This window comes from Cyprinodon tularosa, unplaced genomic scaffold (genome assembly GCF_016077235.1).
Source record: "Cyprinodon tularosa strain WSP-4 unplaced genomic scaffold, ASM1607723v1 ctg278, whole genome shotgun sequence".
NCBI lineage: Eukaryota > Metazoa > Chordata > Actinopteri > Cyprinodontiformes > Cyprinodontidae > Cyprinodon > Cyprinodon tularosa.
The window spans coordinates 795,494-818,228 of record NW_024038983.1 but is presented as its reverse complement, the minus strand read 5'-3'; the positions used below and the strand labels follow the sequence as shown (position 1 = coordinate 818,228).

General features: G+C 40.2%; 2 protein-coding genes across 6 annotated transcripts in view; both read right to left on the bottom strand.

Moving 5' to 3' along the window:
* Positions 1 to 449: 449 nt before the first annotated feature.
* LOC119786743 (coiled-coil domain-containing protein 106-like) lies at positions 450 to 8,638 on the bottom strand. Of its 2 annotated transcripts, XM_038290254.1 has the most exons (6): positions 7,003 to 8,638; positions 5,773 to 5,921; positions 4,253 to 4,307; positions 1,927 to 2,094; positions 897 to 1,194; positions 450 to 803 (listed from the first exon to the last, which is right to left on the bottom strand). In XM_038290254.1, exons 1-6 carry the CDS (start codon positions 7,208 to 7,210, stop codon positions 788 to 790), a joined length of 894 nt encoding a protein of 297 aa, XP_038146182.1. In that variant the 5' UTR covers positions 7,211 to 8,638; the 3' UTR covers positions 450 to 787. The 2 variants fall into 2 exon arrangements, with proteins under 2 accessions (XP_038146182.1, XP_038146183.1); XM_038290255.1 differs by having other exon boundaries at positions 458 to 1,194; positions 5,773 to 5,909.
* Positions 8,639 to 9,434: 796 nt separating this feature from the next.
* Positions 9,435 to 22,735, bottom strand: part of si:ch73-63e15.2 (protein strawberry notch homolog 2) — a 99,143-nt gene continuing 85,842 nt past the window's right edge. For all 4 annotated transcript variants that reach the window (XM_038290282.1, XM_038290283.1, XM_038290284.1 and 1 more), the window contains 15 exons: positions 21,871 to 22,053; positions 21,657 to 21,778; positions 21,448 to 21,579; positions 21,184 to 21,319; positions 20,267 to 20,379; positions 17,718 to 17,789; positions 17,498 to 17,606; positions 17,338 to 17,409; positions 17,106 to 17,249; positions 16,921 to 17,015; positions 15,184 to 15,276; positions 14,952 to 15,083; positions 14,600 to 14,676; positions 14,302 to 14,492; positions 9,435 to 12,775 (listed from right to left, as the gene is read on the bottom strand). In XM_038290282.1, the coding sequence (XP_038146210.1) occupies positions 11,691 to 12,775; positions 14,302 to 14,492; positions 14,600 to 14,676; positions 14,952 to 15,083; positions 15,184 to 15,276; positions 16,921 to 17,015; positions 17,106 to 17,249; positions 17,338 to 17,409; positions 17,498 to 17,606; positions 17,718 to 17,789; positions 20,267 to 20,379; positions 21,184 to 21,319; positions 21,448 to 21,579; positions 21,657 to 21,778; positions 21,871 to 22,053 (2,756 nt within the window). In that variant the 3' untranslated portion in view covers positions 9,435 to 11,690. The remainder of the gene's footprint in view (positions 12,776 to 14,301; positions 14,493 to 14,599; positions 14,677 to 14,951; positions 15,084 to 15,183; positions 15,277 to 16,920; positions 17,016 to 17,105; positions 17,250 to 17,337; positions 17,410 to 17,497; positions 17,607 to 17,717; positions 17,790 to 20,266; positions 20,380 to 21,183; positions 21,320 to 21,447; positions 21,580 to 21,656; positions 21,779 to 21,870; positions 22,054 to 22,735) is intronic.

Sequence of the window (22,735 nt, the reverse complement as noted above, 5' to 3'; positions counted from 1 at the left end):
CTTGACATTAACAGAGACAAAAATGTCTTTGTTATGACAACGTGACATTTACAGAGACACAAATGTCTTCATTATGACAACTTTACATAAACCCAAAACTCATAACCCATCATAAATATGTCATGACAGATCTAATTATAAACCTTTAAAAAGTTATTGTTGTGCATGTTTTTACATTAAATTACACTGTCATATGTGATTGTTCTTAACTTTGGCTATCATGAGACCATTTAAATTGTATAATAAAAATGTCTCCTTATAGGACTAGTTATAAATATGTCATTAAGCGTTTATATCCTGTCAAATGCCTTAATAACCATGTCATGAAAAAGTCTCCTTACCTCAAGTAAAGTGAAACATATAGGACTAGTTATAAATATGTCATTGAGCGTTATTATGCTGTCAAATGCATTAATAACATTGTCATGAAAATGTCTCCTTACCTCAAGTAAAGTGAAACATATAGTACTAGTTATAAATATGTCTTTAAGTGTTATTATTCTGTCAAAAAGTTTAATAAAATCATCTCTTCCTAGACCTTTAAAAATACTTACACTTGAGAAAAGAATGTCCTGAAGTGTTATTACACTCATAAATGCTTTTAAATACCATAATAAAACCAATCCACAAGTTAACACAAACACTTTCTTTTAATTGCTTTGAAAATTTTTTTTCTTCATTCATCAGAGGGTTCAATTTCTGGCAGTGTTTGAGCACAAACCTTCAGAACTTTAAAAAAAAAAAAGAAAAAGTTGTTCTTCCCCAAACAGAGGGTTCAACTTCTTGTTCAGCAGATTTTACTTCTGAAATACAAATTTAAAAAACTAAAAACACAACTCAACTAAAAAATAAAAACCCAAGTTGTTTACAAAGTAATATTTTAAGTGTACTTGTACATTATTGGGAGGAGTTTTCCACTTCTTTTTGTTGCTGTGATGGTTTCAGCCATCTCTTTTGTTATAGCATTCCTACAACGCTCTGCAAACTGGGAGATCTTCTCGTTATCGTGGTTTCCTGGGAGCAGCTCCTTGAAGGTGTCAGGAAAAGTTATTGCAAGCTCAGCAATAACAGCTGTCCTCGCAATGGTGTTGCGGTCAACCTTAATCTTGTTGAAGGCCTTTTTCATGGATCCAAACTTAGTGAATCTCTTCAGGGCACTCTCATAGCGGTTGATAACTCCATCCACTGTGGTCACTTAAAAAAAAAAACATGAATAAATAAACAAAAAAAAACAATGACAGCTTCCACTTTAGGCATGGTAAATTGGGAAATTATCCAATTTTTGCAAAATTGGTTTTAGACCATATCACTCAGCCCGGGCAGTAACCTTTACTCAATACCACCGACGGCAATATTACTCAGCACCATTGTTTAAAAAGTTGCTCTGTATCATCAGTTTTAGACAGTGAAAAGAGCTATAAGTAAGTATTTACTATAAAATCAACCTAAATCATTCTCATTTGTGACCTAGGATGGAAGTATTAAAAACACTGGTCCTCTCCATTCACAATGTTTTTGTCAAGTTTGCTCCTTTTCTCCTAGCCATTCTTTACTTAATGGTTCTTGAGCCTATCAGATGACAGTTCCCAGGGTTCCCAAAACTGAGCACATAATTTTGTATTTTATCTTGACAAAAGAGCTGCATCGCAAACGTTGAAGCCAGTAAGAGACCAGAACAGACAATGCATTATACACATGTCCCTACCAATGTGACCACATGTCACTACCAATAAATTAATTCATCATACTGCTGTATGAACAGTATTTTATGAAGCACTAAGTTCTACTACTGTGTGTGGATGTGTAGTTGGAGCCATGAGATTGTCGTGAAAGATGGATAAAATGCAACATGACCAGTCAGAGTTTGGATTGTATAAATATCCGATATGTACAAATATTGAAGCTACACAAATTGGCTGTGCTTACTTCTTGAACGGCTGTATGAATCATAGTGTTTCTTGGACTTTTTGGTCTTCTTTTTCTTCTTCTTTTTTTCCTCTTCCACTGAAGATGATGAGGAGCTTAAGTCTGTGGAAGAGGAGGAGGGGGTAGTAGATGTTGAAGATGGAGGAACCTGAGCAATCTCTCTAGAGCCTGGAGGTGGAGAAGAGAGAGGTCTATCAGTAAAGGTTTAAGAGAAGGTGCTCACACTGTAGTATTCTGTCCTTTGTTACTTGTAAAATCAAACCAGAATACCACTGGAACCTCATGCCATATTTCGACAGAATTTTGAGTGCATTGTACCACATGATATCAGTAAGTGATTTATGAATTAGTCCCAGGCCAACTAATAACTACAGTTCTTTTAAACACTTAACCCTCAGTTTCCCTCATCCAAACTGCAAAGCAATTAAACCTCTTCTGTTTGTTGTTTTGTATCGTCCACCAGGCCCTTACACTCAGTTTTTGGATCAGCTGTCAGACTTCTTATCTGATTTGGTGTTAAACACTGACAAGGTTATTATAGTGGGTGATTTTAACATTAATGTTGACATAGAATGTGATAAGCTTAGTGTAGCCTTTAAAACTATCCTAGATTCAATTGGTTTTACTCAAAATGTGCATAAACTGATGCACTGTTGGCTTCATACTTTAGACCTTGTGCTGGCATTTGGCATTGATTGTGAAGAATTAACAATATTTCCTCACAACCCTGTCTTATGTGACCATTTTTTAATAACCTTTGAGTTTAATCTGAGTTCTCCACCCCCAAAAGAACGTTCCATTATATTAGATCTTTATCGGATAATGATGTATCCAAACTTAAAGAGTCTGTCCCCCTTTTAATATCCTTAGCATTGCAGAAATGTCCTGTAGATGGCAGCAATGCTGTTTCTTGCCTTTCACAAATCGACACCTTTGTTAACGGTGTGACTTAGCCATTGCATCCTGCATAAGACAATGTAGCTCCCTTGAAAAAGAAGGTGATAATTCACAGGGAGCTGGCTCCCTGGTTTATTCATTTGACACCCTGTCTACTTTTAAGACTAATCTTAAAACTTTCCTTTTTAAAAAAGCTTATAGTTAAGAGTGGCTCATGTTACCCTGAGCTACCTCTGTAGTTATGCTGCTATAGGCTTAGGCTACTGAAGGACATTGTGATCTGTTTTTCTCACTCTATAGAGTTCTACTGCTCTTCAATTATGCATTGCTTGTCATCAATTCTTCTTTTAAATTTTTGTTCTCTTTTTTGTTCATAGTAGGTACATCTTGTCTGGCGTTCTGTTATCTTAGATATCACCCACTGAAGACAGCTCTGGATAGCTATTACCAAATCCCAAGCGGAAATTATGATTGGTCCATCCATTTTATGGGTAATGGAAATCCATCACAATAGCAGCAAGTCCAGATGGATGTGTGGAGCCGTGTGAAGGTTGGCAGAACTACATCCATCTTGCCAGAGCCAGGTTACTTAAAGGGGTAATATTAAAATTACATGTGAGTCATCTTGGTTTGAGGTGGACGTCTGCACCTTAAAGGAATAGTACACCCAAAACATGATTAGCCTTCATTTTCTACTCACCCCCATGCTGAACAACACCCTGGAGTACTTTTTTGATATCTCAAATGCATCTGGAGATCTGGGAGGCTTCTTGCTGTCTGCTGACATTCAAATAATGGAGGTGCCCAGCGCCCGAGGCAGAAAGGTCCATAAAAGTCCACAAAAAACGTTTCAATATTCCTCCATACTGCTCGTCCAATGTATTCCAAGTTTCCTGAGTGGGTAGCATCCAGAATTTACTCGAAACGAAGTCATTTAGAATGTTTTTAGAGCATAAACAGTAGTGTATAGGATTTCCTGAAAGCGCGCACCTGCGCGATCCCGACGCTACGGAAGCCGGCAGACCAAACCAGCGCATTCAGGACTCACTCAGGACACTTGGAATACATTGGACGAGCAGTATGGAGGAATATTGACACGTTTTTTGTGGACTTTTATGGACCTTTCTGTCTCGGTCACCATAGACCTCCATTATTTGAATGTCAGCAGACAGCAAGAAGCCTCCCAGATCTCCAGATGCATTTGAGATATCAAAAAAGTACTCCAGAGTGTTGTTCAGCATGGGGGTGAGTAGAAAATGAAGGCTAATCATGTTTTGGGTGTACTATTCCTTTAAATGCTTGGTTTCCTATGACTATAAAATAATAGCCTTTTGGTGCACTATGTACAACGCCTCACAGTGAGCATAACCATGTCACTCTACACTTCAAAATCCATACTATTTTGCTATTGATTTTATGACCGTTGTACCTGACTTGCTGCTAGATGCAGGTGCCACAGTGGCTTCCTTAATTTGTGACAGAATAATAATAATAATAATAATAATACATTTTATTTAACAGCGCCTTTCTAGACACTCAAGGTCACTTTACAAATAATACAAAAAATAAATAAAAAGACGATGAAAATACAAAATACAGATACAGGAACATAAAACAACAGAGAACAAAAAACAATTATGGATAGGGAAAAGAGCAGTGTATTCACATATAAGCGAGCTGGAACAGATGGGTTTTGAGTCTGGCTTTGAATAAGGGGAGAGAGTCAATACTGCGGAGGTCGGGAGGAAGTGAGTTCCAGAGCTGGGGAGCAGAGCGGCTGAAGGCTCTGCTCCCCATGGTGACAAGTCGAGCTGGGGGTACAGTGAGGTGGATGGAGGAGGAGGATCTAAGGGAGCGGGAGGAGGTGGCAATGTGAAGGAGGTCTGACAGATATGAAGGAGCAAGGTTATGGATGGCTTTGAAAGTATAGAGAAGGATTTTGAATTGAATTCTGAATTGAACTGGGAGCCAATGGAGTTGGTGAAGAACAGGGGAAATATGATGGAAGGAGGGGGTTCTGGTGATGACACGAGCTGCTGAGTTCTGAAGAAGTTGAAGTTTATGGAGAGATTTATGAGGGAGGCCAAAAAGAAGAGAATTGCAATAGTCAATACGGGAGGTGATGAGGCTGTGGATAAGGACAGAGGCAGTATGAGTGGTGAGGGAGGAACGGAGACGGTTAATGTTGCGAAGGTGGAAGTATGCAGACCTGGTAATTTTATTTATGTGAGACTGAAAGGAGAGGGAGGAGTCGAGGATGACACCCAGACTCTTGACCTGAGGGGAGGGGGAGACTAAGGAGTTGTCAATGGGTTGTGAGAAACTTTTGATTTTTGATAGGGTGGATTTAGTGGCAACGAGGAGGAGTTCTGTTTTATCACTGTTTAGTTTAAGGAAGTTTGAGGTGAACCAGTCTTTAATTTCAAGTAGGCAGTTAGTAAGGGACAAGGGGGGGAGAGAGGAAGTGGGTTTACTGGATAAATAAAGCTGGGTGTCATCCGCATAACAGTGAAAGTGGATGTTGAATTTCCGGAAAATACCGCCAAGGGGAAGAAGGTAGGTGATGAAGAGGAGGGGGCCAAGAACTGAGCCTTGAGGAACACCAGAAGTGACAGGGGAAGGGTGCGAAGTGAAAGATTTGAGCTGAATAAACTGAGTGCGGTCAGAGAGATATGAGCGGAACCATTCAAGAGGGGTGTGAGAGATGCCAAGAGAGGATAATCTATTGAGGAGAATGGGATGAGAAATGGTATCAAAGGCTGCACTGAGATCGAGAAGGATGAGGATGGAGAGGAGTCCAGAGTCAGCAGCTATAAGGAGATCGTTTGTGATTTTTATTAGGGCAGTTTCAGTGCTATGAGAGGGGCGAAAACCAGACTGGAAAGGTTCGTAAAGACTGTTGAGGGTAAGAAAGGTGTGGAGTTGAGCAGACACAGTTTAAGAAGGAAAGAAGTCTTTGTCCTTTTTCAGCTCCCTGTTGGCCTCCTCCAGGTATTTAATGCGGTCCTCAAGGTGATCAATCTTCTGTCTATCCATCTTTGCTTGATGTTTCAGTTTGGTCAACTCCACTGCCCCCGTTGGTGACCCTGGAAATATGTATTGGGTAAAAACATTTGATTTTAATATTAAGTGTGTTATGTTTAATCCTTTTCAGTGGCAGGGGCTACAAAGTACTTTTTTCCAGAATGTTTCACAGGTTGGATTTAGTTGCACTTAGAATTCAAATAAAAGTCCGCTTTTGAAAGTAATTCATGGCCTTCTTAATTTTTAGTAAGAAATTTAAGGGATAATAAAAATCAATTAATCTATCTTATTTTTGAGCCATATCTTCCAGCCCTACAAGATGCGTATTTTTGTCACTTAATATGCCTTCATAAAATATTTAAAAATAAATGCAATGGCTTATTTATGTTTGCAAGAGGCTTATTAAACCTTCAAGGGCTATTGTACATTTTTGGATGTATCTCTTAATCCATAATAGCTACTAATTTCCTTTTTTTTTTAATCCAAAATGTGAGATCTTAGATTTTCCACTGATACCATCAACATAGTGGTTTGCCCTCCAAAACCGTATAGAAAACTAATAAAAATCACTGTCCAATGCGTCCTGGTAATGTGATGCAAAGTTCCCTAATCAGAGTGCATAATGCAGATTAAAAATACGGTTAGACGACAAGATATTAGCTTGGTTTGACTGGATACGCTAGCATGAATTTGTAAGAAAAAGGCTATAAATAAGATAAAAATCAGCAAAGCAACAGTCCTTTATGAAGGCTTATTGTGCTTAACTGCGCAGATAGTGATACATTTAAACAATAAGATTTATTTACTTCACCAAAGTATTCGCTGAACCAGAAATTACCTTGTATGTGCATTTCTACATACTGACAAATAAGCTTATCAATGAAAAATGGATGTATAATGCTTAATTGTAACATTTTAGATGGTGTTATAAAACCACTATGAAATAAAAAAAATCTTCAGGCGAAAATATGCCCTCAAAAGGCCATAAGACATTGAAGCGTTACTAAATAAAGAGATTGAACATCAGATGATATAGTTTACAGACAAATTTAAAACCTTTAGCAGCCTAAAATGTAACTTTTGTATTACCTGGGCTGGTGGGATGAGTAAATTTCCAGCCCTTCTGGAGAAAATAGTACACCAAAAATGACTTACACAGTTTCCTTGGGGAATATTTCATTTGCTTCTTAGCCTTTTGACCAACGGAGACGAGTTCTAAATCTTGTGGCTTGTCCACGAAAGCCTCCTCCACAACCTCTTGCACGTCTTCGACAGCGTCCTGTACCCCCCCATCGCGTGTCTTTTTGCCAAAACGAGTCTCCATCTCGCTAAAATTGGCACAAAAAAAGAACACAAGCAGCATGTGACATCAGTCAAGTTGCTTTAGTAAAACACACAAAACGTAACTTTGACCTAGTAGTTTGTTTGCTAGATTTAAATTTGAGAAAAAAAATATAAATACCAGAATTTCTAGAATGTGTACAACATTAATGACTAATGTTCCAGATAAAGAGTTAGTTGAATTTAGCTAAGGTTAACTGAAAGGAGTGTATTTAAGGGAGACTGAACAAAGAGAGGACTAACGAGCAGATTGGGAGCAGGTGTCAACAGAGCAGCAAAGGAAGAAGCGAGGGAAAAGGAGACTAACACAAGAGGGCAACAAAGGGAAACAAATAAAAAACTCAAATATTTCCAGAAAATACAACAAAATGGGAATTAAACCAATAAAACTAGAAAACATGAAGCAAAGTAAAACATAACAGAATCAAGACTGTGATACTTTTAGTAGAATCTCTTGCAAAAATGGGTTTCTTATTGCCACATATCAACACCTACCTCGTTTCTGGAGTCTATAAATAATGGCATCTGTTTCAAAGATCTAAGCATATCAACACCTACCTCGTTTCTGGAGTCTATAATTAATGGCAATTGTTTCAAAGATCTAAGCTGTGGATATTTTGCTTTATTTTCCAATTTCCAGTAGAACCATACTTTCCCCTTTCAGATGGAGAACTGTATAGTTTGCTGGGATAAAGCTTGTCCTTCTGTATTCATTAGTATTCAGTCAGCTTTAATGCAGTTGCCCAGTTCATCCACAAGAGGGAGCTCACAAGATGCAGGTAAAATTCCCTAAAATGAATCCACTACTTCATGACAGTTCAAATAACTCCAGAAAAACAACTCACAAAAAAAAAAATCAGACTCAACCTCAGCAATCTTGAAGATTTTATTTGTTTACAAAGTTAAGATTGCGTTTTCATATAGTCCTTCCTTTAATGAGTAGAAAAACTTTTTCTGAAAGAATTAGTTGAAAGGCACAAATTTTACAATATATACATTTAGATCTAAATTATAAATATATATAGAGAACAAAAACAAAAACCCAGAATAAAAGTGCTGAACACAGTTTTTTTTTTTTTTTTACAGAAAAAAATAGGCTTTGTTTAAAAATACATACAATCAGTAGCATGTTTTTGTGTCATTTTTTTCTTTGTTAGGAATAAATTATTTCAGAGTGATAACATTTACATAATATGTAAAAAGTGAAAGAACAACAAACATGGTTACAGTATACAGAGAGCATTTATAAAGAACTAGGACAACAGGCTTGCGACTGCTCAATTATAGCCAACACAAACAGTAACTGGATTATGCCATTCTTAGTGCAAAATGATACACGATTAAAGGCCTAACTAAGCAAATAAAATAATAAAATATCTGTAAATCCATCTATATATATATATATATATATATATATAATTTGATGTATATATATATATATATATATATATATATATATATATAGATATATATATATATATATATATATATATATATTTTGATGTATAGATATGTATATATATATATATATATATATATATATATATATATATATATATATATATATATATATATATATATCCCTCATATATGTAAAGCTTTTGTGCCAAAACAAAAAAAACAACAAAGAAAGGTTCTGCAGACGGATATCTCGGAATGTGCCTGAAGAGAAATACAGGAGATTATTTTATTTTGTGTTAGTTTGAACCTTCTGGGAGGAGAGGGAGGCTAGGATTTGCTATTGATACGCTAAAGCATAACCAGGTGTGACTGAATTAAAAACCAAAAAAAAATGACTCAACTTCCACAGAAAAGTACGATTCCTTAACAGAGAGAGGCTTTGATCTTTGAGCTAAGATGGCATAAACATTTAAAATCACCAACAGTTTCACAAACTCATCACATTAAGTTCTCAACATAAATACAGCAACACTCACAGCAAAGAGTTAGGAGAAAAAACAAAACAAAACAAAGACAAAAAGATTCGTTAGTTTAATCACTGTTACCGAGGGAAAGGACATAATTATGTCAACGCCCCGACACGCTGGGTTTCTTCCTGAGATTTCTTAAAGGTCTTGCATGTTGGAGCCAGTTTCTTTAGGGTTTCTGTCTGTGGAACACTTTGGTATTTCTGGGACAAAAGGCGAACGAGTGGAAAGGAAAGCGGGAGTTAAAATAAACCCAGATGCTGTACAGCAGTACAGAACAGTGCAATCTTATTTGGTGGCAGGTTATAATGAAATCTGTTTTTTTTGTTTGTTTGTTGTTTTTTTTTTTATAGCAATAATCTTCAACACAAGTAACATCCCTGACCGTAATATACCACTGACTATCATAATAAGATAACATATCTAAAATCTAAATATCCCTTAAATATAAATAACAATAGGTTTTATAATAGCAATGACATCAAGAACTTGTGATGTTCATCGAGATAAACTATACTTTACAAACGTACAAGACAGAAATAAAGGAGATTCATACCATGAAAGCACAGCCAAAAGTTTGCCCTGCTGAGCGTAAACGTTTGCCCTTCTTTTTTTTCCAAACTATTGGTTATTGCTTTTTGATCAGTTGATCATCTGGCGACGTGACAGGAACCTAAACGAGCGGATCTCAGAAGCTTTAACAAAGATGGAAGCTCATGCTTCTTTTATAGAAATAAACAAAAAAGGGCAGAATTTACTCAGATGCTACAAAAACTTTCTGGATTTAATTCCAATCATGAAAGAGATGATTAGTGATCTGCTAGAAGTGAAGACACGAAACGAGGCATGAGCTGGTTACTGTTAGCTGTTCACTGCAACTCAGCTTTTTACATTTAACCTCATGACATCACTGCAGTTTAAAAATCTTTCAATGACATGGTGCTGCCCCCACCTGTTTCTCTTCACTACCGGTCAATTCTCAGACATGTGGCTGAAAAAATTTATTTATTTACATTTTTTGTTTTTATAGAATAACATAAATCTAACAGATAAGGTCATTATATTTATCATCATAATAAATATTATTATTTTAGCAGATAAGGGATAAACGTTTTTTTTTTTTTGCTTTAAAGTTGACTTTTTTTTTTTTTTACACAATAATCTCATACCAGCTCATGCCAAGTGAAAGCAAATGTAAAAAGAACCACAGACACACATGGACTGAAAACGAGTCGAGGTGCACCGAAAGAGCGGCAATCTGAAACAGAATCAGCATCAGACGTGAGCTAAAATCCGCTGTTGAGAAAAAAAAAAAAGAAAAGAAGTTTTTTTTTTTTTTTTTTAAATCAGAGCACGGTGAGACAGACACAGGTAAAGGATGGGAGATGTAAAAACGAGAAGGACATGCTGAGGATAAAACATGGAGCAACAGAGCTGCATTTTACTCAAGCAGTCCTGGTGAGAACCTGATGGGGTGTAGTGTTATCATTCCTCAGAGGCCTGGAAAAATCCAAACTGGGTGAGATTCTGCATCCAACACGCCATATTTGTGTGCAAATCTACCACTAGCTGACATCTCTAATACCTAAAACCCTCCTTTAACTTTTATTTTAACATTTTTCATCCAAAGAGCAGCAAAGCAGACAATCTGACACCAGAATAATGTTCCTCCACCCCCGACACCAGCACAATGTAACACAAACACCAGATGACTCACTCGCTCATTCATGGGGTCAAAGTTAAATACAAATACATTAAAGATAAAACCACCGCTCAGGAGTACAAATCTATACATTAGGCTACATGGATTATTAAAGACTGCATTTCTAAGTTTTTCTCTGAAGGCACTGTTTGCAACAGCAGACTGATGGTCCTCACCCTCGTTTCCTCGCACTAGTGTTCATAGAAGCAGGGAGAGAAGCAGGAGGAGGAAACGGCTTAAAACAGAGGCATTTCATGGCTAATCATCTCAACCACTTCCTATTTTCCTCCTTCTCGTCATCCAGCTGAATGTTTCGAAGCTCAGCAGCGCCTGTTTGTTTTTCTAAAGCGAGGAAAGTAACAGAGAAATCAAAAGTCAGCGTTGGCGAGAGGCATTTTAGAGCTTCCAGTGACATCGCTCATTACACCTCAGAATCAGCGGCAGAACGTTTACTAAATATATCCTTAAAGATTACCACGTCTTAATGAAAGCATTTTTGACAGCTCCAGATTTCATTTAAGGTTTTTTTTGCATCCTTTAAAAAACAAAAGTTTGAAAACAGCTGCCTTTTTCTGCGAAGATCACACTTTGGTGCAGAAATCAGTTAACGACTGAGTCTGCCATTACCTCAGGAGGAAGGAGGTGAAGGAGGAGAAGAGGGGTGGGGTTGTGGTGGGATTTTGGGGGTGGGGGGTCCAGCACAGGACAGGCAGTGACGTGACTATTGGCCCTGAGGGGGGGGGGCGAGGAGGACGGAGGGTGGGGTAGGTCTGAGGGTGCGATTCTAGACAGCAGCAAACACGATGCGATCTGCTTTAAAAAGACAAACCAAACACCATCAAACAGGACATATTCCAGGTAGTTTGTAACTATTATTCTTGCTGACGGTACTGAATGACGGACTTGCGGTCTGGGCCAGCTTGCAGCATGCTGTTCAGAGCCTCGCGGACATCCAGAGCGCCCGAGCTGCAGTGGCCGTTGGGCAGCGAGTTTGAGGCTGGGAGGATGAAGCCTGGAAAGCTGGAGGGCGAGCTTGAGAACAGGGAGGAGGACGAGGAGGACGATGGGTTGGAGAAGTGGGGTGAGGTGGAGGACGCAGAGGAAGCACAGGACGAGTTGGAAGACGAAGGGTTGGCTTTCTGCGTGGACATCTGTGGAGACAGAGACTCAAAAAGATCGTCTAAGTCCTGCTGCTGTAAATGAGCCAGCAGGGTGGGGTTCTGCTCCTGCTTCTGTGGATCCTGTTGGGTCTGTTGGTGGGGCTGCAGGTCGAATAAAGGCGCAGCGGCCTGTGCGTTATCCTGGGTGTGCTGCAGAGCCTGGAGGATGAGCTGCAGATCGAGCTGAGACGGCGCCGTCTGCATGGTGTTCGACGTGTCTGGAGCGGGGGCGGCCAGAAGAGCGTCCAGGTTGAAATCGTCCACAAACGCTGCCGGGTTGGCTGAGGTGGTGTCTGGAGACGAAGAGGGCGGGCTCACTGTCAGGTCCAAGATTTCATCCAAAGGGTTCTTGGAAGATAAACTGGGAGGCGGGACGAACTGGCAGAGTGGAGGCAGCGGGTTCTTGGACTGCTGGAAATAAGTAGGGTTGTAAAACTGGGGAGGTCTGTGGCTGACCGTGCTGTTGGGGAACGGACACCAGCCGTTTTGATTCTGCAAAGAGAACAGCGACAGGCCATGGGAGTTCTGCTGAGTCAATTCTGGTAACTGGGAGAAGCTCACAGGCTGGGTCGTCTGTAGAGCGTTTTGGTTAAGGTTCTGGCTGAGGGACTGATTGGGTAAGGCTTTCTGACTGAACAAGTTCTCCAGACGATGCTTATTTTCCTGCTGCTCCAGCTTCCACTTGCGCTCCTGCAGCTCCTTCAGCTCCTTCTCTTTCCGTCTCCGTTTCACCTCTGTGTCCATCTGCAGCAGCTCCTCACGAACGCGAGCCACACAGTTCTCTGGGATCTTGATGCCTGCATCCAGCAGAAAAAGAAATAGTGAGTCCAATAGCACAGAAACGTGAAAGAAAACTTTCAAACTGTAGAGAAATGCAACCCCTAGATCTGTGTTCTATTCAAAAATCTAATTTTTAGTTAGAGTTACTAAGCTTTTCTTCTTTCCTTAAAAGAAGACTAAAGGTCTGGCTATAACCCTGCAGCAGTGTTATAACCAGCAGTGAGCTTTTCACAGAAATTTTTGATTTATGCTCAATATTGAACCGTGGTCTGCTCTATGTTATTCCGCACCACAATGCAAGATAGGGGTGGGTATTGGCAAAGAAGTCATGATTCGATTCGAATCACGATTCACATGCCACGATGCGATTCTATCACGATGCATCACGATACTTGAAATATTGCGATGCATTGCGATATTTTCACTGAACACTGTGAGAACAGTGTTCAGTGAAAACCAGTGGCTGACTGGCTGGGTATGATCTGGATCGTGTCATCAGCTGATACATAACTGAAAGCAACTGAATTCATACATAGCTGTATTTATTGAAACGAGTTTTGGAGGTGTTGCCATGAAAACAAATACTGGAGAGAAATATTACTATTACTGGTGTGGACACACTGACAAAAAGATCTTAGGATTCATCAAACTTAAAATAACAAAATAAGGATAATCATTGCCGTTTAAATGGCCTCAGTGGTCCTTTAAACCAATGAAATGAAAACATTCAAATGTATGACATTTCCCCTTTTGGAAATTATGTGCGTCATATCAATTTCGTTTTTACCTTCTTTGTTTTTAAAGCCAAAATGCATCCAAGCATCTGACTTGAAATGATATGGAGCCGGGCGAATTTTCTCAGGCACCTCCATGTTTTGTTCACGAATGATTCATCTCAGTATCCCGCAGCCGGAAATGCTTGCGGCACAAAGCAGCAGGCGTCAACACATCCGCAGCGACATCTGCTAGACTGGAGGTTGTATTCCACTTGATTTGGCTGATGTGCGCCAACCATTAATGTATTTTATTTGTTAATTTTTTTTAATTAAGAATCGATTCTTGCCATCAAGAATCGATGCAGTAGATCACAAGAATTAGAATCGCGATGCATCGATATGACGATTATTTTGCACACCCCTAATGCAAGAGGGACAATCAGGAACTAGTTGTGGGACTAGATACGGCCGAGGCAGTGAGGAAGTGGGGGCAATTTTATGCGACAACAAAGGGACATGAGGGCGAAAAAGAAAGGGGATCCAGGTGGGAAAAGGGTCCTAGCGTTCTCGCGCACCTCGCTGTACTAGCTGGTCCACCTTCACGAGTGCATAGTGTAGAGTGGTTGTAAATTTGACCAATCAGAGGCCTCCTGTCTGAAGCACCGTCTGCGGTCACCTGCAATTTCGAGAGGTGCACCAGAGTATCTGAGGAAGGGGCAGGGGCATATTTGTATTCACTGCGACACACACGCAAACGACCAGGTTTCTAAGTATAAACCAGCCTTAAAGCTGAGGCCTCCAGTGCAGCGATCCTCGTCTGTACTAACCGACTTGCTTGTTATGCTGCTTCGTTTTGAGGCGTACGATCTGCAGAATGCTGGTGCTGGTGATGTCAGACACAACGTCCGAGACCCGCTTCCACACCCGCAACAAAGCTCCACACAGCATGTGATACTGACGGAGGCGCATCCCTGCCAGGCACTCCTGGCCCTCTTCAATCTTCTTACACTTCCCATTCCTGCAGGGAGCACAGAGTAAATTCCTAAGCAACACATTCGATGCTCACTTTTTTTTGTCAAAGCCAAGGTCGCTATTCCTCAGGGATGGATTTTTTTTCTTACTTACCAGTTGGCGTGGCTACAGTTCTTGAAGGAAAAGGTAAACTGGTTCTCCCAGCTCTCCCTGGCCTCCAGGTAAGTAACCTGAAACAACAGATCAGCCATAAGTTCAGCAAGTCTGCAGACTGAAGAACTACAGCTTTAGCAGAAAGAGGTCACTAGGGGGCAGCAGACTTCAAATTATAAACATCCGCCTTCTAAAAAAAACTATTTCCCAGAAACATTGTTCAAAATACTGAATTATTTTTATAAATGCAATTTATTAGAATGAATGCAGAGGAAATATGAGAGCACAAACAAACAAACAAGAAACAATATAGAGGCTGTGGTATTTAGTAACCCTTCTGGTGGGTTCTTACCTTCCTGTAACGTTGCTGCAGCTTGTTGAGGCTCTCGGGGAGCTGCTGCTTTCCAATGTTGGGCTTGTAGATGTTGAAGTTTTTACCTCTTCCCTGCTCAGCCAGCAGCACACACGGACTGTTACCTCGCAGCTGCAGAGGACACACACACACACACACAGCTTCAGTATTTAGTATCTAAAACACACCTTTAGACTCTAATGGCAATCTGAAATGAGGCAGGTGAACCGACCTTGTGGGAAAGGTAGAATCCCTCATCGGGACCAGTGAGCTTCAGCGACCGGTTGTACGCCTCCTCCCAGGGCATTCCTCTGTCCACGCTGATCTGAAGGAGGAAAACAAAAAAGTCAAGTGTGTGCAGAAAAGATGAAACAACAGCAAGGACTTTCATTACATTTTTAAAACCTTTACTAGAGCTATCTAAGTAATTTAAGCTCCTTCTTTTACTGAAGGATGTGAAAAATCTACATGCATTTAAATTTGGGGTGTCTGCGAAGATCGATAAAGCATAACGCAGGAGGAGCTGGCTCTACAAACAATCCAGCTTTCTGGTGTTTTTTGTTTGAAGAGTCGCCTTGCAGAGAGAAAGTCCTGGGTTGGATTCCTGCACTAGGGTCTCCCTGCATGTGATGGACTGGCGACCTGTGCAGGGGGAAACCCGCCTTTCACCCACAGACTGCTGGAGACAGTCTGTGTAACCAAGCAGATGGATGGATGAAATGCTTCTTTAAGTTGTGATGGAGAAAATGCAGAAACCTTTTATATTTCATTTGGGTTAATGGTAATTTGGTTCTACTCTTTCAGAGACAGAAACGCAGCTTTGATGGCACCCAGACAAAGATGTTAAAGAAGCACTTGTTTTAATTTAAACTTTACTTTTATGAACTTTTAAGGAGGTTCTTATTATTAATTCATGGCTTTTTATTTTAGTGGGGCATAAATAAGACATGAAACTGCTTGTCCAGAGCCTTATTTATTGCTAACGCACAGTGAGCAGGAAGCTAAGGGAGGCTTAGAGAGCTACTCTACTTTATTAAACTTTGCTGAACATCATCTGAATACAGATAAGTTGTTAGGGAACGATAGCAGAAAAAAAACAAAACTCTCCAATTCCAACATCGCAGACATAAACCTTCAGTCAGAAGATATTAAAATACTTATTTTTTATTTGCTAAAGAGTCCCCTTAGTTAGGTTTGAGGCTGAACTGAATAAATACGCCTAGGCACACCAAGAGCAGCATTTTCTTCTGAAGCCTGATATTATCAGGAAGTGTTTGAAATACTTGGATGTTTAAAAAAGTAGTGAAAACAATCTCCAAAAATACTTTGGATCCAACCAAGAGAAGAGGAACAGATCGAGACTCGTCTCTCTGTGCTCTGACCTTGAGAAATAAAGGTAAAACCTGAGGCTTGTTAGATTACTCTTTTATAAATACAGGTGAATCTCCAAACCTGCTAAACTGGTCTCCCTCTGCAGGATCTAACTCCTGTGCCAAACTTTAAATGCGCAGGTTAGCCTGCAGCCAGCAGTCAAAAGCAGATACCAGTAATTATCCTACCACTACCTCATGCTGGTATCTCCATGGGCTCCGCAGCCCTGAGCTAAGCTGTATAATCATAGTCTAACCTCTGGCTAAAATGACATCAATAAAATCTCTAATACTGCAGCTGTAGCTGCTTGAGATACGTGGGGGTGGTTTACATTGGACAATTTTATTTCTTCTCAAACTGTTCTGATGAAATTTAATCTGAAAGCCTTAAAAATGCTGCAAATTTGTTTGTGTGCAGGTGCTCCGGTGGCTTATTAGAGAAGACGTCAAAAGACAATCTTTTATTAAATAAATAAAAAAACTGTGCAGTAATCTCTGATCATCAGAGCTGCACTGTCTTTATGGTGAACAGACACCAAACATTACAGGTTAGCTCATATGACTTATAACTGCACTAATAAGAGGGTTAGGGTGCCTACCTTATAAAGAACAACTTGTCCATCTTGAGGATTTCCGGCTGTCAGGAACGTTTCCTGCTTTTCCTCATAAATCTCATCGTTACCAGGAGCCAGATCTGGGAGAGTCACAGGAGAACAGAGAGAAGATTAGTAGGAATTCAAGTAATCTATGAGCCTGCTGAACGAAATTAAAAGACGCAGCGTACCCAGGATTCCCATGTCATATTTGCCCTCCTTCTTGTCCTTTTCTATCAGGTAGTCAAAGTTATCGGTGAAGTACTGGAAGAGGTAGTTCTGCTTGTGGACCTCCAGGCCCAGGATGCGGTTCAGGAACTTGGTGATGCTGCAGTCTGAGGGTGAAGAAGCAGAAAATTGTAATTAAACTTAAACACAAATCCAATCAAAATGTCCGGTGAAGTGTTTCCAGGGCTGCCTTACCTTTCTCTGTACTGATACCAAAGCGAGGCTCCTTACTGATGATACCCACATCAATCATTCCATATTTCATATCTGCAATAAACAGCAGCCATTATATTTTATTTATCAGACACCTGGAGACCAGATGGAAGAGAAAAACTTTGCCTGTTATTAGTCTGACCTTTGAAGAACATGGAGTCGCCCCCAGGGTATCCTCTGGGAGGAGGCACCTTGTTGTCTATGTAGCCATTGATTGATTTGGTGATTTTATCCAGCGCCTTGGTACCATACTGCAGAAACAGAAAAACTTTGATTTATTCAGCATCTTATTAGGATAAAAAGGTTTTTTTTTTGTCTAAGGTGCATTATTACTTTCAAATTCTCCACAAAAAAACACCCACCTTGTTCTCAAAGTTGTACTTGCTCAGGTCCCTGCTTTCAGTGGCTCTTCTGTCCCCATGGGTCAAAGCTCCCTGAACAGAACAGCAATAGAAACTGTTCAACAACAGAGGCTTCAATACTCCACCAACATATCAGAGGTGTGAAAAGTATTGTTTATTATTCAAGTAAGGAAAAAACTGTGATGTTTCAAGTTCTATACTTGTTATGATAACTTCCTTATGCTTAATGTTCTTAGTTTTATAGCTAATGATAACAGTGTCAAATTTAACTTTTTCTCATGTTGAAAAAACATTTATTTTGGTATGTGATGAACAAGTTGGGGCAGCACCAAGTCCATCCACAAATAAATAAATTGTCTGAATTCAACAAATTATTTGGATTTTATTATTTTTTAAATACTTTTTGAAATACCATAATGAGAATGAGATTCAATTAAACTAAATTATCCATCCATCCAATTTCCGTCATGCTTATCCAAAGAGGCGTCGGAAGGGTTGCTGGTGCCTATCTCCAGCTGTCTACGGGTGAGAGGCGGGGTACAGCCAGGACAGGTCCCCAGTCCATCTCAGGGCAACACAGAGACAAACTGGACAAACAACCATTCATGCACACCTAAGGAGAATTTAGAGAAGCCAATGAATCTAACAGTCATGTTTTTGGACTGAGGGAGGAAGCCGGAGTACCCGGAGAGAACCCACAGCGAGAACATGCAAACTCCATGCAGAAAGACCCTTGGCCGGGAATCGAAACCTGAACCTTCGTGCTGCTAGGCGGCAGTGCTACCCACTGCGCAGCCCGAAACAAAAGTAACAAGTCTAATTTTAAAATGTAAGGAGTAGAAGTAATTTTTTTCAAAAAAATAATTACTCCAGTAAAGTACAGATAGATAAATAGTTCTACTTCAGTAAGGTAACGAAGTGTTTGTTACTTGACACCTCTATATTTCACTAGCTGCTAATCTGCATTCATTTGCGACAGTGGTGTCGGATGTGGGAGTTTGCCCTGAAATTGAAGGATTGACGGTTCAAGCCCCAGCTCCGACTTTCAGTGTCGTTGTGTCCTTGGGCAAGACACTTCACCTGCATTGTCTACTGATGGTGGTCAGAGGGCCCGGTGGCGCCAGTGTACGGCAGCCCTGCTTCTGTCAGTGAGCCCCAGGGCAGCTGTGGCTACAATGTAGCTTGTCACCATCAGTGTGTGAGTGTGTGTGTGAATGACTGAATTTAGTGTAAAGCGCTTTGGTCAAGTCTTCTGACTTGAAAAAGCGCTATACAAGTACAGGCCATTTACCATTTATTTACCATAATCCTATCATTATTATTGGATTATAATCACTCTCTCATTTTCTCTACAGGTTAAATATCTGGTGAAGTTTTTAAAAACATTTTCAACATGTTTACATTAGATTATTTTATTGACGGTTTCAAAAAGTTACACTAAATTTAAGGGGATTCCAGAGCATTGGCTTCTTCGCAGCTGTTGATACACACTGCCAGCCAGCTGGCTGAAAGAAGGGTACTGCATATTTCCCTCCCTTATAAGCCATCTTCTGTTACTTTATGATTAAGTTGATGAGCTGCAGATTACAGCCTGGATTACAGATTTATAACCAGCTTCTCTCATTCATCATTTGACATTTTAATTAGAAACATAGCAAACGATCTTGGCTTCATTAATCATTTTAGTCTTTTTCTTGTAATCAAAATATTCCAAAGTCTAAAATACAGCCCATGTGGGGCAGTACTGAGTTCACACAGCAGACCATAATATTCAGCCAGCTGTTTAGAGGCCCACACCCAGAAATGACACTAGCTGGGCTAATAAAGGGCAGAAAGGGTGTTGAAAGGACAGATGATAGAGAGATGAGGTAATATTTCCAGTAACATCAACATTGGATGATGTTCTAATATGGTGCAGTTTAAATCAATAGCAACAGCATGAAAACATGTGACTTGACTGGCTCTTCACTTTAGCTGTTTAAAGATAATAATTATTCGGGATGATCCCAAGTGACAAACAGCAGTCAGTTAAAATAAACGAACGGCAGGAAGTGAAGGATCCCTTTGCCTAGACGCATTTCCCAGCTATTCTGAGGTTCATTTGTTGCAAAGCTCTCAGGTTGGGCCGATTTTAGCATGCTGCTCAGTAGATCTGGAGCAAACTATTCTAAATAGATATTTACCACATGCTCAGCTGGCAAAAAAACCCAACTTCCTGGAACCATCATCCCCCTCTACCCCCTCCTTACCCTCTTCCCCAAAAACAAGCGTCACGCTGTGTCACTATGAAAACAGACGAGTGCTACTGCAGAAATGCATCGATAATGATAGAAAATGTCTGCAGACTTCAATCATACAGACATGGTCTGTTGCTTTGCTTGCTGGGCTTCTTTAGGGGGAAGATCCAGAATGTGAAGAAACAAAGGATTCCCTAGCAAAGACCCCAAACACACAGGAAGCACATGGTGCAGTAAAAACAGAATGGCAATTCTAATAATCCACAGAGCTGTCGGTTTTTCCCAGGCGCTTCTAAGCAGTACTTCTCTTACCAGGCTCTCCAGTCGTTTGGCCACAATAGATGCAAAACGTCTCTCCCCGGCCAACTCTGAGATGAGGAAGATGTATTCTGGTGCTGTGACCTGATTGGACCGATGAGTGCGGCCTGCGGAAAGACAGGAGAGGTGAGACCGTGCTTCTGACTTTTAACGTCAACAACTTTAATTATCCCTCAATCGGCAACTTCACAGTTCACCTATTATTAAAGCTGCTCTCATTTCTTTCAGTAACAAGCTTGTGTCAAATGTTTATCGGCTAAAACCTGCCTTCAATATCAGCACTGTAAATGACATCATCCAAACAATCACTGTCTTTATCTGTATTTGCAGCTTTAAACAAATGATGGGTTAAATCCAGAGGATGGAGAACCCGATGATTGAGGACCGTCTGTGGGATTCAAAGCAAGGAACTTTCAGCCACCCCAGGAAGCTAACACCCCTGCGCTGAAAAGATGGCCCCCCTCTTCCCGTAGGCAAGTCATTGTCAAAAACTGCGGATCTAAAGATAAACCTGTCTAAAAGTTCCTTTCAGTTCAGCTTTAAACCTTAAAGAGAAACTAAAACAAACAAAAAAGAAAGCTGCACCCAGAGACATAAAATGAAATATATATATATGGACATAGAGAGTTGCTCTTCATTTTAGGTGTAACAACAAGTATAGTTAGGGTAAAAGCATTAAACTGACTTAATAACCATCACCTTTATATTTTCACGATAACACAGCTGAACAAGTTTGGAAGAAAAAAACAGATAAAATGAGTTTTAAGTTACTCCAAAACCAATTATAGAACAGACCAACATAGAAGCAAAAACCTTTCACAGTACATCCCAATCAATCCTCAAATCTCCTTAAATAACGGACGCTTCCAAAGGTTAGGAAGTTTTCTTGGAGGTTTATTTTCCTGACGTACCGAACTGCTGAATGGCCCTGTCTGCGCTCCAAGGCAGCTCCAGTGTCATGTGGACCCGCCGCTTCTGGTTTTTCACTCGTTTGTCCGCTTGCAGGGAGATCCCTGAACTGGCTGCCTCTGAGATGATAGCCACCAACTGCAACAAACAGTTTGGATATGAATGCAGCTCATCCTAAAGGATGTCTACACAGGGATAAATCTCTGCTTCAACAGATAGAGAAAAAACAAACAAACAAACAAACAAACAAACATCCGTTTACTGACCTTTTCTCCAGTCATGAAGCGGTCCTTCTCCTTGATGTTAATTTGGTCAATTGTGGAGCCTTGCTCTGCACGGGACTCATAGCGAACGGTGCCGTCTGGTCGTCTGACGACGCGGCCTTTCCGTCCAGTCATCTGGAAAAAAACATCCGACTGTCAATGCAGCCTTGTCCTGTGTGGAACAGCGGAGGAAGAGGAGTGAAACTTCATACCTCAGAAACTTTATCAGGTCCTCCAAACTTGTCTATGAGCACGTCCAAAGTGTTGAGAGGTAGTTCTTTCCCCAGTTCAGCGATCTTATTAAGCAGACTCTGCTTCATCTCCTCTATTCTGGCTACGAGTGTAAAAACAGGGCAGATCGACGGTGAATCAAAAACTCCAGGCTCAATGGGAGGCTATAGTTTTGAGATGGGAAACACGCTCTACCTGACTGGGAGCTAGTGTGGGTAACAAAGATGACGTCATCGTTGTCCTGCAGAGAGTCTGGCGAGGAGTTGGAGTCGGTGTCCATTCCTTCAGAGTCACTGCTGCTGTCATCGGAGATGTTTATGATGCCACCGCTGTCCACGGTGTGCTTAGGCATCTTTGGCTGGCGACCCCGAGGTTTCCCTGGTGGAAGATTTGAGGATATTTAAGGTTTAACACCAATCCCCAGTTAAGTTTTAGATTTAAATAGATTTTTAACATGCTGAGTTTGTGAGTTTAAAATATTAACTTGTGACTGTTTCAATAGTTATCAGGTTTAATTTAGACCAATTGGCTTTCTTAGTAATGGAGTATTCTGTCTCGACATCCGCCTAAATTTAAGTAATCCTCGCCTTTTTGCAAACCCAAATAGAAAAGCAAATTACTAAGGAACTGTAAGCCCAAATTACATCTGTGCTACATCATTTGAAAGCTAACACCTTCTAGTTTCTGAAAATATATATGACATTAGTGTGGCTAAAACATAGCAGAAACCGCAGCAGTTAAAACATGACTTATCTTTTTTTTCTTCTTGAAAATAATAAGGTATTTTTCGAATAAGTAAAAGTAAAAGTGAGATGCTTGAGGCATGCGCCTTTGTTCTGCATTATGTCAAAAACAACTGCAGAACATTTCAGACCTCTAGGTATAACAGTTCTAGAAATATGGGACTTTTAACTCTAGGAGTTATTAGCATCTCCAAACCCCTCCAAATGTGCCAAATTTTTCCAAATTGTGCTAATTGCTTTTACACAACAATTTTACCCCAAAAATCACTCTGGAGCCTTTTGATAGCCACAACATATTTATGAAGCAAATATTTTTT